An 18,725-nucleotide genomic window follows, 5' to 3' on the forward strand; every position below is an offset into this window, starting at 1 on the left:
GATAAGGATATACATAAGGCTATCCTTCATATAAGATAGGAATTATAGAGCTAAGGCTATTCTTTATACACTGCTCTAAAAAATAAAAGGAACACTAACATAACACATCTGAGATGTGAATGAAGGAACTAATCGTATGAAATCCTTTCCTCTTTACATAGTTGAATGCGCTGACAACAAAATCACAGAAAATTATCAATGGAAATCAAATGTATGAACCCCTGGAGGTCTGGATATGGAGTCACACTCAAAATCACAGTGGAAAACCCCAATACAGGCTGATCCAACTTTATGTAATGTCCTTAATACAAGTCCCAATGAGGCTCAGTAGTGTGTGTGGCCTCCACGTGCCCGTATGACCTCCCTACAACGCCTGGGTATGCTCCTGATGAGGTGGAGGATGGTTTCCTGAGGGATGTCCTCCCAGACCTGGACTAAAGCATCCGCCAACTCCTGGACAGTCTGTGGTGGATGGAGCAAGACGTAGGAACTGCTGACACACTCCAGCCACATGAGGTCTAGCATTGTCTTGCATTAGGAGGAACCCAGGACCAACCGCACCAGCATATGGTCTCACAAGGGGTCTGAGGATCTCATCTCGGTACCTAATGACAGTCAGGCCACCTCTGGCAAGCACATGGAGGGCTGTGCCGCCCCCAAAGAAATGCCACCCCACACCATTACTGACCCACCATTAAACTGGTCATGCTGGAGGATGTTGCAGGCAGCAGAACATTCTCCACGGCGTCTCCAGACTCACGTCTGTCACATGTGCTCAGTGTGAACCTGCTTTCATCTTTGAAGAGCACAGGAGGCCAGTGGTGAATTTGCCAATCTTGGTGTTTTCTGACACATGCCAAACGTTCTGCACAGTGTTGGGCTGTAAGCACATCCCCCACCTGTGGACGTCGGGCCCTCATACCACCCTCATGGAGTCTGTTTCTGACCGTTTGAGTGGACACATGCACATTTGTGTCCTGCTGGAGGTCATTTTGCAGGGCTCTGGCAGTGCTCCTCCTGCTCCTCCTTGCACAAAGACGGAGGTAGCGGTCCTGCTGCTGGGTTGTTGCCCTCCTACGTCCTCCTCCACGTCTCCTGATGTACTGGCCTGTCTCCTGGTAGCGCCTCCATGCTCTGGACACTACGCTGACAGACACAGCAAACCTTCTTGCCACAGCTCGCATTGATGTGCCATCCTGGATGAGCTGCACTACCTGAGTCACTTGTGTGGGTTGTAGACTCCATCTCATGCTACCACTAGAGTGAAAGCACCGCCAGCATTCAAAAGTGCGCAAAACATCAGCCAGGAAGCATAGGAACTGAGAAGTGGTCTGTGGTCACCACCTGCCGAACCACTCCTTTATTGGGGGTGTCTTGCTAATTGCCTATAATTTCCACCTGTTGTCTGTTCCATGTGAGATTGATTGTTAATCAGTGTTCTTCCTGAGTGGACAGTGGGATTTCACACAAGTGTCAGTGACTTGGAGTTACATTGTGTTGGTTAAGTGTTCCCTTTATGTTTTTGAGCAATGTATAATAACCTATAGGACCTTTCCCCTATGTAGGCTCCAATACCTAATGCATGTGATGGAGGTTTTATAAATACAATACACCTACAGCTGTGCTAACGGACCACTAAAAACCTCCAACCAAAATTAAATGTAGAAATACTAATAAATCTTTATTGGTATACAAGAAAACAATAAAAACACATGTATAGGATCACACAAAGAATGGAGAAAATATATGTACACAGGGATACTGGGATGAAAGTCCTGATTTATTAGTCAGCTGTATAAAGGAAAATGAGAAGGATAGTATAAGGGGCCATAGTAAATATGCCCTCCTTTATGGGCCAAACCGCTCCTAAAATGTAATACAGGAGAGACCAGAGGATCATATAGAGATAAAGTCCATTAGTGCAACAATAAGACAGGTTTGCTGATTTGGGCAGCCTAAAGAAGGTAATAGAAGATAAGTGTAGCTACAGACCCCTACAGTCACCAGGATAAAGCATCTCCCAGCGAAACGCATCGGAGGTCTGGTGTGGAACTGTAGTAGTCAGACATGCAGCTGACTAATAAATCAGGACTTTCATCCCAGTATCCCTGTGTACATATATTTTCTCCATTCTTTGTGTGATCCTATACATGTGTTTTTAATGTTTTCTTGTATACCAATAAAGATTTATTAGTATTTCTACATATTCTTTATATAAGATCAGGATAGACATAAGACTATCCTTCATATAAGATGGGAATAGACATAAGACTATCCTTCATATAAGAGGGAATAGACATAAGGCTATCCTTCATATAAGATGGGAATAGACATAAGACTATCCTTCATATAAGAGGGAATAGACATAAGGCTATCCTTCATATAAGATGGGAATAGACATAAGACTATCCTTCATATAAGAGGGAATAGACATAAGACTATCCTTCATATAAGATGGGAATAGACATAAGACTATCCTTCATATAAGATGGGATAGGTATAAGACTATCCTTCATATAAGATGGGAATAGACATAAAGCTATCCTTCATATAAGATGGGAATAGACATAAGGTTATCCTTCATATAAGATGGGAATAGACATAAGGCTATCCTTCATATAAGATGGGAATAGACATAAGACTATCCTTCGTATAAGATGTAAATAGACATAAGACTATCCTTCATATAAGATGGGAATAGACATAAGGCTATCATTCATATAAGATGGGAATAGACATAAGGCTATCCTTCATATAAGATGGGAATAGACATAAGGCTATCCTTCATATAAGATAGGTATAAGGATATCCTTCATATAAGATGGGAATAGACATAAGGCTATCCTTCATATAAGATGGGAATAGACATAAGGCTATCCTTCGTATAAGATGGGAATAGACATAAGACTATCCTTCGTATAAGATGGGAATAGACATAAGGCTATCCTTCGTATAAGATGGGAATAGACATAAGACTATCCTTCATATAAGATAGGATAGGTATAAGACTATCCTTCATATAAGATGGGAATAGACATAAGGCTATCCTTCATATAAGATGGGAATAGACATAAGACTATCCTTCGTATAAGATGGGAATAGACATAAGGCTATCCTTCATATAAGAGGGAATAGACATAAGACTATCCTTCATATAAGATGGGAATAGACATAAGACTATCCTTCATATAAGAGGGAATAGACATAAGGCTATCCTTCATATAAGATGGGAATAGACATAAGACTATCCTTCATATAAGAGGGAATAGACATAAGGCTATCCTTCATATAAGATGGGAATAGACATAAGACTATCCTTCATATAAGAGGGAATAGACATAAGACTATCCTTCATATAAGATGGGAATAGACATAAGACTATCCTTCATATAAGATGGGATAGGTATAAGACTATCCTTCATATAAGATGGGAATAGACATAAAGCTATCCTTCATATAAGATGGGAATAGACATAAGGTTATCCTTCATATAAGATGGGAATAGACATAAGGCTATCCTTCATATAAGATGGGAATAGACATAAGACTATCCTTCGTATAAGATGTAAATAGACATAAGACTATCCTTCATATAAGATGGGAATAGACATAAGGCTATCATTCATATAAGATGGGAATAGACATAAGGCTATCCTTCATATAAGATGGGAATAGACATAAGGCTATCCTTCATATAAGATAGGTATAAGGATATCCTTCATATAAGATGGGAATAGACATAAGGCTATCCTTCATATAAGATGGGAATAGACATAAGGCTATCCTTCGTATAAGATGGGAATAGACATAAGACTATCCTTCGTATAAGATGGGAATAGACATAAGGCTATCCTTCGTATAAGATGGGAATAGACATAAGACTATCCTTCATATAAGATAGGATAGGTATAAGACTATCCTTCATATAAGATGGGAATAGACATAAGGCTATCCTTCATATAAGATGGGAATAGACATAAGACTATCCTTCGTATAAGATGGGAATAAACATAAGGCTATCCTTCATATAAGATGGGAATAGACATAAGGCTATCCTTCATATAAGATGGGAATAGACATAAGGTTATCCTTCATATAAGACGGGGATAAGAATAAGGATATCCTTCATATAAGATAGGGCCAGGGACTATTCATAGTATTATTAATATGGGGAATACTAGATGGGCTGAATCTGGTTCTTATCTGCTGACACATGTTTCTTTCTATGTCTGTGTGTCAGTAAATCTGATGGCGGACCTGGTTCTGTGTGTCAGTAAATCTGATGCTGGACCTGGTTCTGTGTGTAAGTAAATCTGATGCTGGACCTGGTTCTGTGTGTCAGGAAATCTGATGCTGGACCTGGTTCTGTGTGTCAGTAAATCTGATGCTGGACCTGGTTCTGTGTGTCAGTAAATCTGATTTCAGGCCTGGTTCTATATGTTAGTAAATGTGATTGCACGCCTGGTTCTGTGTTTCAGTAAATCGGATGCTGGACCTGGTTCTGTGTGTCAGTAAATTTGATTGCAGACCTGGTTCTATGTGTCAGTAAATCTGATTGCAGACCTGGTTCTGTGTGTTAGTAAATCTGATGCTGGACCTGGTTCTGTGTGTTAGTAAGTCTGGGTGCAGACCTGGTTCTGTGTGTTAGTAAGTCTGGGTGCAGACCTGGTTCTGTGTGTTAGTAAGTCTGGGTGCAGTCCTGGTTCTGTGTGTTAGTAAGTCTGGGTGCAGACCTGGTTCTGTGTGTTAGTAAGTCTGGGTGCAGACCTGGTTCTGTGTGTTAGTAAGTCTGGGTGCAGACCTGGTTCTGTGTGTTAGTAAGTCTGGGTGCAGACCTGGTTCTGTGTGTTAGTAAGTCTGGGTGCAGTCCTGGTCCTGTGTGTTAGTAAGTCTGGGTGCAGTCCTGGTTCTGTGTGTTAGTAAGTCTGGGTGCAGACCTGGTTCTGTGTGTTAGTAAGTCTGGGTGCAGACCTGGTTCTGTGTGTTAGTAAGTCTGGGTGCAGTCCTGGTCCTGTGTGTTAGTAAGTCTGGGTGCAGTCCTGGTTCTGTGTGTTAGTAAGTCTGGGTGCAGACCTGGTTCTGTGTGTTAGTAAGTCTGGGTGCAGACCTGGTTCTGTGTGTTAGTAAGTCTGGGTGCAGTCCTGGTTCTGTGTGTTAGTAAGTCTGGGTGCAGTCCTGGTTCTGTGTGTTAGTAAGTCTGGGTGCGGTCCTGGTTCTGTGTGTTAGTAAGTCTGGGTGCAGACCTGGTTCTGTATGTCAGTAAATTTGATGGTGTGCAGCTGTGGGATGCCCGCATGCATTGTATGTGTAAGCAGCATTTCCCCCCCTGAAGCCGCTGACCTGTGGACAGGAATTGTGGCTATTTCAGGAGTGGAATTGTGTGGGAAAGTCTGACAATATTTTTAGTGTGTGTGTACATTACTGTGGATTCCGTTTTTCCATAGAAAGTACAGCTGTCAGGGGCTGGATACAGATGTGTGCCCCTCCAAGACCCCAATCCTCCCCACCGCCTCCTGTAACATCCAACAGCATAGAGAGAGTTTGATGTTTGCAGTATAACAGCAGCCACATCACCGATGTATCGGGAGGTGGAGGACATTGGTTTTATTCACAGAATTTATAAACGTAGAAATACAGTAAGAGCAGAGTTATTGTGGCGGCTGTGATCGCGGGCGCTGTATGTTGTATCTGTGTAATCATCCAATATCTTATTATAAACCAACAGGCCAGGAGCTCATATCTGTATAGTGAAGGACAGAATGTAATGCTCTGCAGCTTTGTAATGGACCTTGGTCCAGATTGTCGGATTTAAGAACTGAACTGCCTCATGTTGTTCCTCTGTGGCGTCTTTGTGTCTCCTCTGTGGCGTCATGGTGTCTCCTCTGTGGCGTCATGGTGTCTCCTCTGTGGCTCCTTGATGTCTCCTCTGTAGCTCCTTGGTGTCTCCACTGTGGCTCCTTGGTGTCTCCTCTGTGGCTTCTTGGTGTCTCCTCTGTAGCTCCTTGGTGTCTCCTCTGTGGCTTCTTGGTGTCTCCTCTGTAGTTCCTTGGTGTCTCCTCTGTGGCTCCTTTGTGTCTCCTCTGTGGCTTCTTGGTGTCTCCTCTGTAGTTCCTTTGTGTCTCCTCTGTAGCTCCTTGGTGTCTCCTCTGTAGCTCCTTGGTGTCTCCTCTGTAGCTCCTTGGTGTCTCCACTGTGGCTTCTTGGTGTCTCCACTGTGGCTTCTTGGTGTCTCCTCTGTGGCTTCTTGGTGTCTCCTCTGTGGCTTCTTGGTGTCTCCTCTGTGGCTTCTTGGTGTCTCCTCTGTGGCTTCTTGGTGTCTCCTCTGTGGCTTCTTGGTGTCTCCTCTGTGCCTTCTTGGTGTCTCCTCTGTGCCTTCTTGGTGTCTCCTCTGTGGCTTCTTGGTGTCTCCTCTGTGGCTTCTTGGTGTCTCCTCTGTGGCTTCTTGGTGTCTCCTCTGTGGCTTCTTGGTGTCTCCTCTGTGGCTTTTTGGTGTAGGTCCTCTCTGTGGGTCCTTGGTGTCTTCTTTGTAGCTCCTGGGTGTTTCCCATGTAGCTCCTTGATGTCTCCTTTGTGGATTCTTGGTGTCTCCCATGTGGCTCCTTGGTGTCTCCTCTGTAGCTCCTTAGTGCCTCCTTTGTGGATTCTTGGTGTCTCCTCTGTAGCTCCTTGGTGTCTCCTCTGTGGCTCCTCTGTAGCTTCTTGGTGCCTCCTTTGTGGATTCTTGGTGTTTACTTTCTGGATTCCTAGTGTTTCCTTGGTGTCTCCTCTGTAGATTCTTGGTGCCTCCTTTGTGGATTCTTGGTGTCTCCTCTGTAGCTTCTTGTTGCCTCCTTTGTGGATTCTTGGTGTCTCCTCTGTAGATTCTTGGTGCCTCCTTTGTGGATTGTTGGCGTTTACTTTCTGGATTCCTAGTGTTTCCTTCATGTCTCCTTAGTAGATTCTTGTTGTCTCCTCTGTGGCTCCTTAGTGTCTCCTTTGTGGAATGTTGGGTCTTCTCTGTGGTTTCTTGGTGTCTCCTCAATGGCTCCTTGTTGTTTTCTCTGTGGATCCTTGTTTTTCTTTTCTCGGAGGCTCTTTGGCATTTCCTTTGTGGTTTCCTATATTAACTCTGTGCTGTTTGCTACTCTATGACCTCTTTGGGTTTCCTCTGTGGCTCCTTGAATTAACTTTTTAGCTTATTGGTGTCTACTCTATAGTTTTTTGGTGTTTTATTTTGCTTCTTGGGGTCTCATCTGTCATTTATTGGTGTTACCTTTGTGGCTCTTTAGTAGTTTCTGTGTGGCTCCTTGGTGCCTGCTTTGTGGTTCCGTGGTGTTTTCACTGTGGTTCTTTGTTTCTTCTGTAGCTCTTTGGTGGTTTCTCTGTGTCACTTGGTGTCTCCTCTTAGAATTCTTGGTATTTTATCTGTGGTTCGTGTGTGTCTTCTTGGTGTTTTTTCTATGGCTCCTTTGGGGTGTCTATTTTGGCTCCTTGGTTTCTCATCTGTGGCCCTTTCATGTCCACCTTTGTGGCCCCCCAGGTTTTCCCTCTGCGGTTCCTTTGTCTTCTGTGTGGCTCCTTGGTGTCTTGTCTGTGGCCCCCTGGTTTTCCCTCTGGAGCCTCTTGGTGTTTTCTTATTGGCTCCTTGGTGTCTCCTTTGTGGCTCCTTGTGCCTCCTTTGTGGCTCATTGGTGCCTTCTCTGTAGTTGCCTGCTGTCTCCTATGTGATTTCTTGAGGCTTTCTCTGTAGCTCCTTAGTGACTCCTCCTGTTCCGTTTGTTTTACAGAAAGAAAGTCACCTGGAAAGCTGGAAAGTTCCAAATCTGTGGCTCCCAATGTCGGTTTTGCTCCAGTTTTTGTGAAAGGTCTCAGTGATCTTCATGTCATGGATGGAAGTCAGGTTGTAATGAGTGTGGAAGTGTCAGGTAACTGTCTTGTGTGACTGACACTACAAAGGGGTTTTCTGGGAAGTAATTTTATAATATGTCCCCAATAGACCCCCTCCCCAAATGGAGTCCTGTGTCAATAATGGGGCGCATGACATCAGTGACAAATAGATGAAAAATAATGTTATTACCCGTCAGTGCAGAAACATAAAAAATCTCCCCAGGTATCTGAATTTACTGTCTCATAATGTAGTCAGAAACCCCATTTTCAGTGTACAGTGGTCTGTTCCACAACACACAGAGGAGATCTCTTTCCAACTGACTGTATTGTTCTGGAACAGACCACCATACACACATTACAGGGGGATCTGACTACACAAAGAAGCAAGATCAAATACTGCAACAACTTATAAAGGTCTTGCAGTGGACCCCACTTAGCGGTAGTAACTTCCAGCAGAAATTATACGGGGAAATGCTTTAAAATATAACTTTTAATGAAAATATCTAAAAGCCCACCTATACATTAGGTGAACCCATAACCTTTAAAACATGTGTCACCTAGTCAACTGCTTATCAATCTGGACAACACGCCAAAATTAATAAATGATAATAAATTCAGTTAAGATGATGTAATGTGCTAGAATAGCTTTAAAGGAGTTGTGCAACCCCGACGCATTTCTATCATGTATAACGATGTCCTCAGGGGGTATGGAGAAAACCCTAGCACCAAAAAGCAAAAAGACATGGGTGGATCTGAAACTGTTAAAAATCTTTTGCTCAAACCCTATGGGTTGCAGTCATAGGTGCACCATTGATTTCTGAGTCGGGTCCCATGTTTATTCCATGTACTCCTGCACTCCACTGTATGGAAACAGAAGTTCTGTTCATCCAGTTCTGTCTGGTTCATTGACACTTATATAGACATAACTGTGGGGAAGAGGGGACTATTTAGTCTCTATGGAAAAGTGGGTGACAGAACTTTGGCTTCTTTAATGTTGGTGCTTACTCAGCATCTGTTATCTGCATTGGTGATAAAGACTGTGGGATTTGCTCCTTATTGTGCTTAAATTCCCAGCTAATGTCCTTTTACTTTTATTGAAGCCCACCCACCAGCAGACATTCTCTGGTTCCATAATGGTAAAGAGATTCAGGAGACTGAAGACTTTCACTTTGAGCGGAGCAGCAGCAACTTCTGCCTCTACATCCAGGAGGTGTTTCCTGAGGACACTGGGAAGTACACGTGCGAGGCTTGGAATAGCCTGGGTCAGGCCCGGACCGAGGCCATGCTGACCGTACAAGGTGAGACTGTGACTGATCTTGGGATTCTTCCATTCTATTGTCAGATACCAGTACCTCCATAGTAGTATTCCAGCACATATATAACACAGAGGCATAACTTAATGATTATGGGCCCTAATAAAATCACTAACAGGTCCCAAAACTATGGTCTTCTCATATGGGGAGAAGCTTCATCATGGGCTTCTGGGCTTGGGTTCAGCCGTGCCCTCTGCACCCCCTATAATTACTCCCATAACACCCCACCCTTATAATAAACTCAGGCTCTTCCTCACTACTTGGATATATATATATATATATATATATATATATATATATATATATATATATATATACAGTATATGTGATATGTCAACTAGATGGTGCTGTATGTGGAAGTCTGGGGGCCTCATATGTCAGACATGATCATGTGTTAAGTGGGGGGTCCTTCATACATACTCCAGGGGCCCAGAACAGGACCTCGTCCCAAAATTATCAGAACAGTCAAACACAAAATGAGTTAAGGCCCCATCTCCTTACTTTCTGCTGTGCACTTTAGGCTCCATGTGAAGTTATCACGTATGGCGAAACATGCGTCACAGAAGGTTTCTGTAGGGGGCCCAGGTCTAGTGTAAACCACTAGTCTACACATTTCAGTGCACTATGCAACACTGACAAAGCTTACTACATCCCACAGTACAAATTACAATGCACAGTATCAATACAATGTACACATTACAGTGCACAGTACAATCTTCACAGTTTATAGGCCAATATACAGGGTGCGCCATTTCTATGGATACACCTTAATAACATGGGAATGGTTGGTGATATTAACTTCCTGTTTGTGGCACATTAGTATATGTGAGGGGGGGAACTTTTCAAGATGGGTGGTGACTGGCGGGCATTTTGAAATCGGCCATTTTGAATCCAACTTTTGTTTTTTCAATAGGAAGAGGGTCATGTGACACATCAACCTTATTGGGAATTTCACAAGAAAAGCAATGATGTACTTGGATTTAACGTAACTTTATTCTTTCATGAGTTATTTACAAGTTTCTGACCACTTATAAAATGTGTTGAATGTGCTGCCCATTGTGTTGGATTGTCAATGCAACCATCTTCTCTATATACTACTATATACACCGCAGGAGAAATGCTAGCACAGGCTTCCAGTATCCGTATACACTGCTATATACTACTATATACACCGCAGGAGAAATGCTAGCACAGGCTTCCAGTATCCGTATACACTGCTATATACTACTATATACACCGCAGGAGAAATGCTTGCACAGGCTTCCAGTATCCGTATACACTGCTATATACTACTATATACACCGCAGGAGAAATGCTTGCACAGGCTTCCAGTATCCGTATACACTACTATATACTACTATATACACCGCAGGAGAAATGCGAGCACAGGCTTCCAGTATCCGTATACACTGCTATATACTACTATATACACCGCAGGAGAAATGCTTGCACAGGCTTCCAGTATCCGTATACACTACTATATACTACTATATACACCGCAGGAGAAATGCGAGCACAGGCTTCCAGTATCCGTATACACTGCTATATACTACTATATACACCGCAGGAGAAATGCTAGCACAGGCTTCCAGTATCCGTATACACTACTATATACTACTATATACACCGCAGGAGAAATGCTAGCACAGGCTTCCAGTATCCGTAGTTTCAGGTGCTGCACATCTCGTATCTTCACAGCATAGACAATTGCCTTCAGATGACCCCAAAGATAAAAGTCTAAGGGGGTCAGATCGGGAGACCTTGGGGCCATTCAACTGGCCCACGAAGACCAATCCACTTTCCTGGAAACTGTTCATCTAGGAATGCTCGGACCTGACACCCATAATGTGGTGGTCACCATCTTGCTGGAAAAACTCAGGGAACGTGCAGCTTCAGTGCATAAAGAAGGAAACACTTCATCATGGAGCAATTTCACATATCCAGTGGCCTTGAGGTTTCCATTGATGAAGAATGGCCCCACTATCTTTGTACCCCATATACCTCACCAGACCATCAATGTTTGTGTTCCAACAGTCTTGGAGGGATCTATCCAATGTAGGTTAGTGTCAGACCAATAGCGGTGGTTTTGTTTGTTTACTTCACCTTCACATAAAAGTTTCCTCATCACTGAACAAAATCTTCTGCGTAAACTGAGGGTCCTGTTCACATTTTTGTTTTGCCCATTCTGCAGCCCCTGAAACTACGGATACTGGAAGCCTGTGCAAGAATTTCTCCTGCGGTGTATATAGTAGTATATAGCAGTGTATACGGATACTGGAAGCCTGTGCTAGCATTTCTCCTGCGGTGTATATAGTAGTATATAGCAGTGTATACAGATACTGGAAGCCTGTGCTAGCATTTCTCCTGCGGTGTATATAGTAGTATATAGCAGTGTATACGGATACTGGAAGCCTGTGCTAGCATTTCTCATGCGGTGTATATAGTAGTATATAGCAGTGTATACGAATACTGGAAGCCTGTGCTAGCATTTCTCCTGCGGTGTATATAGTAGTATATAGCAGTGTATACGGATACTGGAAGCCTGTGCTAGCATTTCTCCTGTGGTGTATATAGTAGTATATAGCAGTGTATACAGATACTGGAAGCCTGTGCTAGCATTTCTCATGCAGTGTATATAGTAGTATATAGCAGTGTATACGAATACTGGAAGCCTGTACTAGCATTTCTCCTGCGGTGTATATAGTAGTATATAGCAGTGTATACGGATACTGGAAGCCTGTGCTAGCATTTCTCCTGTGGTGTATATAGTAGTATATAGCAGTGTATACAGATACTGGAAGCCTGTGCTAGCATTTCTCCTGCGGTGTATATAGTAGTATGTAGCAGTGTATACGGATACTGGAAGCCTATGCTAGCATTTCTCCTACGGTGTATATAGTAGTATATAGCAGTGTATACGGATACTGGAAGCCTGTGCTAGCATTTCTCCTGCGGTATATATAGTAGTATATAGCAGTGTATACAGATACTGGAAGCCTGTGCTAGCATTTCTCCTGCGGTGTATATAGTAGTATATAGCAGTATATAGAGAAGAGGGTTGCATTGACAATCCAACACAATGGGCAGCACATTGAACACATTTTATAAGTGATCAGAAACTTGTAAATAACTCATGAAAGAATAAAGTTACGTTAAAACCAAGTACATCATTGTTTTTCTTGTGAAATTCCCAATAAGTTTGATTTGTCACATGACCCTCTTCCTATTGAAAAAACAAAAGTTGGATTCAAAATGGCCGACTTCAAAATGGCCGCCATGGTCACCACCCATCTTGAAAAGTTTCCCCCCTTATATATACTAATGTGCCACAAACAGGAAGTTAATATCACCAACCATTCCCATTTTATTAAGGTCTATCCATAGAAATGCCCCCCACCCTGTACAGACCTCAGTACAATGCACAGTACAACCTACAGAGATTTCTGCTGTGTGAAGGTGTAAGGTGTTACTTTGTATTGGGTCCTGTGTGATGTCTCCTCTTCATTGATCATGTGACTTATATTTCTTGTGATTTGTTGGTGTCTCAGAGCCACAGGAGGGGACTCAGCCCTGGTTCATCAGTAAACCTAAATCTATGGAGGTTGCAGCTGGTCAGAGCGCACTGGTGTCCTGCGCCATCGCAGGAGATCCCTTCCCTGAGGTTCACTGGATCAAAGATGGACGAGAGCTGAGCGGTTGTGAGGTTCTGCAGAACGAAGACGTCTTCACATTGATCCTAAGAAATGTTCAAGAAGAAGATGCTGGAGTGTATCAAATCCGACTGAAGTAAGAGACTTCCATGTAATGGTTATAGCCCCCATTTTGGTCGGCAGATGCCATCCAACAAGTGCCCACCTGCTGCTGTAATGTTTGCATATCAGTCTAGTTCAGGGCTCATACGTGTTCTAATGTTAAATGTGCTCTGAATGTGTAACATGCAAGAAACTTAACAAAAAAGCCCAGAGTGGGGAAGGGGTGATGGGGTAAAAAAAAACTAAAACAAAAAATCCCCCTCTTATGTTCACCTATAGGTGTAATAAAACTTCACTTTTATTTGTATTGTATTAAAAGGTTCAGAAATGTATTACTTAAAAAACACTGGCACAGTCCCTATTATGATAAAGTATGATTCTTTATAGAAAGAGTAGATATGTCTAGACGTCTGCAGAACCTCTATATAGGGACTGATTGCTGCAATTTAAAATACAAAACTATGTCTCCCCTACATGTTTCGTGGTGTCCACCACATCCTCAGGGGTTTAGAGACATACTGACACGTGCAGCCACCAGATGCTCCTTTTATAACATATCAGGGAACCACCCCTAAATCATTAGCCAATCTGGTTCTCACTAGCTTATGTGTCTCCATTATAAGCCAATGGAGACTTACCTTATACAGGGGTCACTGGGTCAGCATGCAGGTTCCGGCGCCGGAATATGTACCAGTTCCGTCGCGCCCATTAGATCCTCTTCTTGTTTACCTTACGTGTCAAGACACGTGGATTCCATTGTCGCGCATGCGTGTATACTTAAACATTGTAAGTGTTCTTCTATCCGGGAAATGCGGGAAGTCTCGGACTTCTCGCGCACGCGCAAGAACTTTAACTTCCCGGCCAAAAGATGTTACCAATGTGCATGTCACGGCACTTCGAAAATATACCTGGGATTTATCCCATTTAGTCTTGTTAGTCAATAAGTTAAGAATAAAAGCATTATAAATAAAGATGTTATAATTATGCTTGTAGATGGAAGTTTTACTTATTTGTTTATTGCATGATGCTATTGTGATCAATCCACGTCATTACATGATTTTAACAGATAAGGATCCATGGAGGTAGAAGAATGATTATTTTTGTCATATATTTTGGGGACAATTAAATTCATCATGCAATAAACAAATACTTACCCTTGGCTGAAAGAAAAGGAAGGCAAGAAGTAAAACTTCCATCTACAAGCATAATTATAACATCTTTATTTATAATGCTTTTATTCTTAACTTATTGACTAACAAGACTAACTGGGATAAACCCTAGGTATTTTCTAAGTGCCGTGACAAGCGCATTGGTAACATCTTTTGGCCGGGAAGTTAAAGTTCTTGCGCGTGCGCGAGAAGTCCGAGACTTCCCGCATTTCCCGGATAGAAGAACACTTACAATGTTTAAGTATACACGCATGCGCGAGAACGGGATCCACTGTCTTGACACGTAAGGTAAACAGGAAGAGGATCTAATGGGCGCGATGGAACTGGTACATATTCCTGCGCCGGAACCTTCATGCTGACCCAGTGACCGCTGTATAAGGTAAGTCTCCATTGGCTTATAATGGAGACACATAAGCTAGTGAGAACCAGATTGGCTAATGATTTAGGGGTGGTTCCCTGATATGTTATAAAAGGAGCATCTGGTGGCTGCACGTGTAAACCCCTGAGGATGTGGTGGACACCACGAAACATGTAGGGGAGACATAGTTTTGTATTTTAAATTGCAGCAATCAGTCCCTATATAGAGGTTCTGCAGACGTCTAGACATATCTACTCTTTCTATAAAGAATCATACTTTATCATAATAGGGACTGTGCCAGTGTTTTTTAAGTAATACATTTCTGAACCTTTTAATACAATACAAATAAAAGTGAAGTTTTATTACACCTATACGTGAACATAAGAGGGGGATTTTTTGGTTTAGGGTTTTTTTACCCGAGCACCCTTGGGTGATTGGGGTTTGGTTATTTATTTATAACATGTAAGAAAAGCTGCTTATGAAAGTTAAACGGTTCTTGTTTAAAGGAAAACTAATTCCTTGTTCACCTGCACTTTAAGGAGAAGTATCATGAAAAAAAAACTTATCGGATAGGAGAGAAGTTTTAGATTGTGGTGGTCCGAGCGCTGGAGCCCCCTGCGATCTGCTGTTTGGAGCCCCGGCTCTCCATCACAGGGGCGCGTCATGACCCCCGCCCGAACCGAGGGCCATCATGCCCCCTCTATATAGCTCTATGGGAGCAGAGCGGCTCTCCCATAGCGCTATATCAAGGGGGCGGGGGGCGTGATGTGCCCCTGGGATGCATAGCCAGGGCTCCAAACAGCAGATCGCGGGGGGGCCCCAGCGCTTGGACCCCCGCAATCTAAAACTTTTCTCCTATCCTTCAGATAGGGGATAAGTTCTATTTTTATGACACTTATCCTTTAACTCAATAAACAGGGTTATAGTGCAGGTGAACCCCCAATTGGTGGTCCGGTTCCGGAGATCCAGGCTGTATAGACTCACCATTGCTAATTCCCCCTGCGCAGTGGAGTACGGAGCTGTACACAGAACTTCCCTGCCTCCGTCCTCTTCTGCTCCCATATCCCTGCACACCTCATACATTTACATAGGCCCTTCACTCATATGAGATAGCTGTAGGGGGCGGAGGTAGGGAAGCTCTGTATACTGGCCTTGCCTCCATTGTGCAGGGGGGTATTGGCAGTGGTGAATCTATACAGCCTGGATCCCTGGAAATGGACCACTGATCGGGGGGGTGGGGGGGGGGGGGGTTATACCACTTTTTAAGCAGGTTCACCCGTACTATAGCCCCGTTCAGCTGAACAAGGTTTCAGTTTCCCTTTAGAATAGCTTCTGCATACTGTCACGTGCTCCGCAGGAGGGAGCGTTCCTTTATGGTAAGGTCAGAATTATTAAATACTACATAGGGGTAAAATAATCTGTGTGCAATTTTCAGATTTTTAAAGTGTCCTCTCATGTAAAATAACTTTAAGGGAAGGAATCTAAATAAGGGGGGAAAGCCTTGATAAGGAGAAAGGACCTTAATAAGTGGGGCCCTTTTTAATAGCAGGTAAAACTATATATTGTCATTCAGTGTAATAAAACTCTTCAGCACAGAGTATTTCAGCCCAGCTATATGTGCCTGTCCATACGTAATAGCGACTAATGATGGTAACAATATAACAACTGTCACATCCTCCCGCTCCATACCGTGCCACCCCTGGAATGGCTGAAATCAACAGCCATTAGCCACAGCTAATAACGAGGCTATTAACCCTTTAGATCCTGCGATCAAAGCTGGTTGCTGTGGGTGATCGGGACCACTTCGGGGCAATAGCGCGGTTCTGATCACCTTTACTGACGGCCGGAGGGTCCCTACCTTCCTCTCTGCTGTCCGATCTTCTTTGTGTTGCTCTAGCCTGCTTTGGCAGGCTAGAGCAACAGAGGGCAGATAACACTGATCAATGCTGTGTTATAGCCCACCATTGATCAGTGTTTGGAATAGAGAGATTCCATGCAATAGACTTAAGAAATGGGGACTTAAAAAAAGAAAATGTTTTTTAAATTAAAAAAAGTAATAAATGTGTATAACCCCTCCCCCTAATAAAAGTTTTAATCACCCCCTTTTCCCATTTTATAAATAAATTAAATTTAATGTAAAAAAATAAATAAATTAACATTTAGTATCGCCCAGTATAGTCCATTAAAAACAAAAATGGTACCATTAAAAACTTCAGATCGCAGTGCAAAAAATGCATCCCCGTATACAGAAAAGTAAAAAAAAAAGTTATGGAGCCAGAATGGGACAATTTTAACCCCTTAAGGACTCAGCTCTTTTAGGCCTTAAGGACAATTTTATTTTTATGTTTTCTTTTTTTCCTCCTCGCCTTCAAAAAATTATAACTCTTTTATATTTTCATCCACAGACTAGTATGGAGCTTGTTTTTTGCGTGACCATTTGTCCGTTATAGTGCCATCACTCACTTTACCATAAAATGTATGGCGCAACCAAAAAAATACTATATGTGTGGGGAAATTAAAAAGAAAATCGCAATTTAGCAAATTTTGGAAGGTTTCATTTTCACGCCATAAAATTTACAGTAAAAATGACGTGTTCTTTATTCTTTGGGTCACTACGATTAAAATGATACCCATGATTACATACTTTTCTATTAATGTTGCGCTTAAAAAAAATCGCAAACTGTTTAACCAAATGAGTACGTTTAAAATCCCCCTATTTTGAAGACCTATAACTTTTTCATTTTTCCGTATAAGTGGCGGTATGAGGGCTCATTTTTGCATTGTGATCTGTACTTTTTGTTGATACCATGTTTGCTTATATAAAAATTTGAATACATTTTTTATTAAGCCGCAATTTTGGATTTGTTTTTTTTTTTTTTTTTAGGTTCACGCCGTTCACCGTACAGTATCATTGACATTTTATTTTAATAGTTTGGATATTTACGCATGCGGCAATACCAAATATGTATATAAAATATTTTTTTTACTTTTTGGGGGTGAAATGGGACAATTTACGTTTTTATTGGGGGGAGGGGGTTTTTCACATTTTTTTTAAATTACTTTTTTAACTTTTATTTTTACACTTTAATAGTCCCCATAGGGGACTATTTATAGCAGTCATTCGATTGCTAATACTGTTCAGTGCTATGTATAGGACATAGCACTGATCAGTATTATCGGTCATCTTCAGCTCTGGTCTGCTCGAACGCAGACCAGAGCAGAAGACCCGTGGAAGGCAGCGGAGACAGGTGAGGGGACCTCTGCCTGCCGTTCTGGATGATCGGATCGCAGCGGTGGGTGATCTGATCATCCAATGAAGTGACCGCGATGCTGCAGATGCCGTGATCTGTATTGATCACGGCATCTGAGGGGTTAATGGCGGACATCTGCGTGATCGCCGATGTCCGCCATTACCGGTGGGTCCCTGGCTGCTATCGGCAGCCGGGACCTGCCGCGCATGACCCGAGCGTCGCGTAAATGTATGTCCTGGTGCGTTAAGTACCAGCTCAGCAGGACATACATTTACGTCCGGTGTCATTAAGGGGTTAAGTCTACAAATTTTTTTTTACAAAAGGTTATATTTTTTTTGCACTAGCAAAATAAAACAAAACTTATAAAAACTGGGTATTGTTGTAATCGTATGGACCTACAAAATAAAGAATACAGAATAAGATATTTTTACACAAGTAGAAACACAAGTTGCATAATGTTATTTTTAAATTTTGCCCCACAATTATTATTATTATTTTTTTGACTTTGAACATACATTTTGTGGTATCACGAGTGATCATTACAAAGTACAATACGTCCCGCAAACAAAAAGCTTTTTGGATGGAAAATTAATGAAAAGCTGGAAGAGTTATGGATTTTAAAAGGCGAGGAGGGAAAAGTGAAAAAGAAGAATGTTGCGTCATTGAGGGGTTAAAGTCTTGTAATGCCATCATTTATTAATGGTGGGATCCATCCTCTGGGACCCCCACTGACCCTGAAAATTAAGGGGACACAGCTGTGTCCCTAAGTTTTCCCTGCAGAGGAGCAGTGTCATCCTGATCTGAGGGTTTGTTACAAATGTATCCAGGGGGACAATACCAGGACAAACCCCTCCCCGACTACTAAATGTTTGCTACAGTGTATCAGTGTAGGTGAGAACTATCAGCCTATTGTGCTGGACATCTGTGAGATCTGTGCTGATGGTCTGTTCAGTCCAGGTAATCCTCTGCGAGTAACGTGCAGTGCTAACAAGCCCATCAAATTGTGCAAGAAGATG

The 18,725-nt window shown here is 42.5% G+C and overlaps 1 protein-coding gene across 3 annotated transcripts in view; it reads left to right on the forward strand.

The window, feature by feature from the left end:
* The window catches only part of MYLK (myosin light chain kinase), a 245,807-nt gene that overhangs the window by 132,731 nt on the left and 94,351 nt on the right, over positions 1–18,725 (forward strand). For 2 of the 3 annotated variants that reach the window (XM_056533517.1, XM_056533518.1), the window contains exons 13-15: positions 7,767–7,904; positions 8,967–9,164; positions 12,728–12,965. In XM_056533517.1, coding sequence (XP_056389492.1) covers positions 7,767–7,904; positions 8,967–9,164; positions 12,728–12,965 — 574 coding nt within the window. The remainder of the gene's footprint in view (positions 1–7,766; positions 7,905–8,966; positions 9,165–12,727; positions 12,966–18,725) is intronic. The other variant, XM_056533519.1, reaches the window with a different exon arrangement.

Source organism: Hyla sarda, chromosome 8, assembly GCF_029499605.1.
Source record: "Hyla sarda isolate aHylSar1 chromosome 8, aHylSar1.hap1, whole genome shotgun sequence".
NCBI classification, from domain to species: domain Eukaryota; kingdom Metazoa; phylum Chordata; class Amphibia; order Anura; family Hylidae; genus Hyla; species Hyla sarda.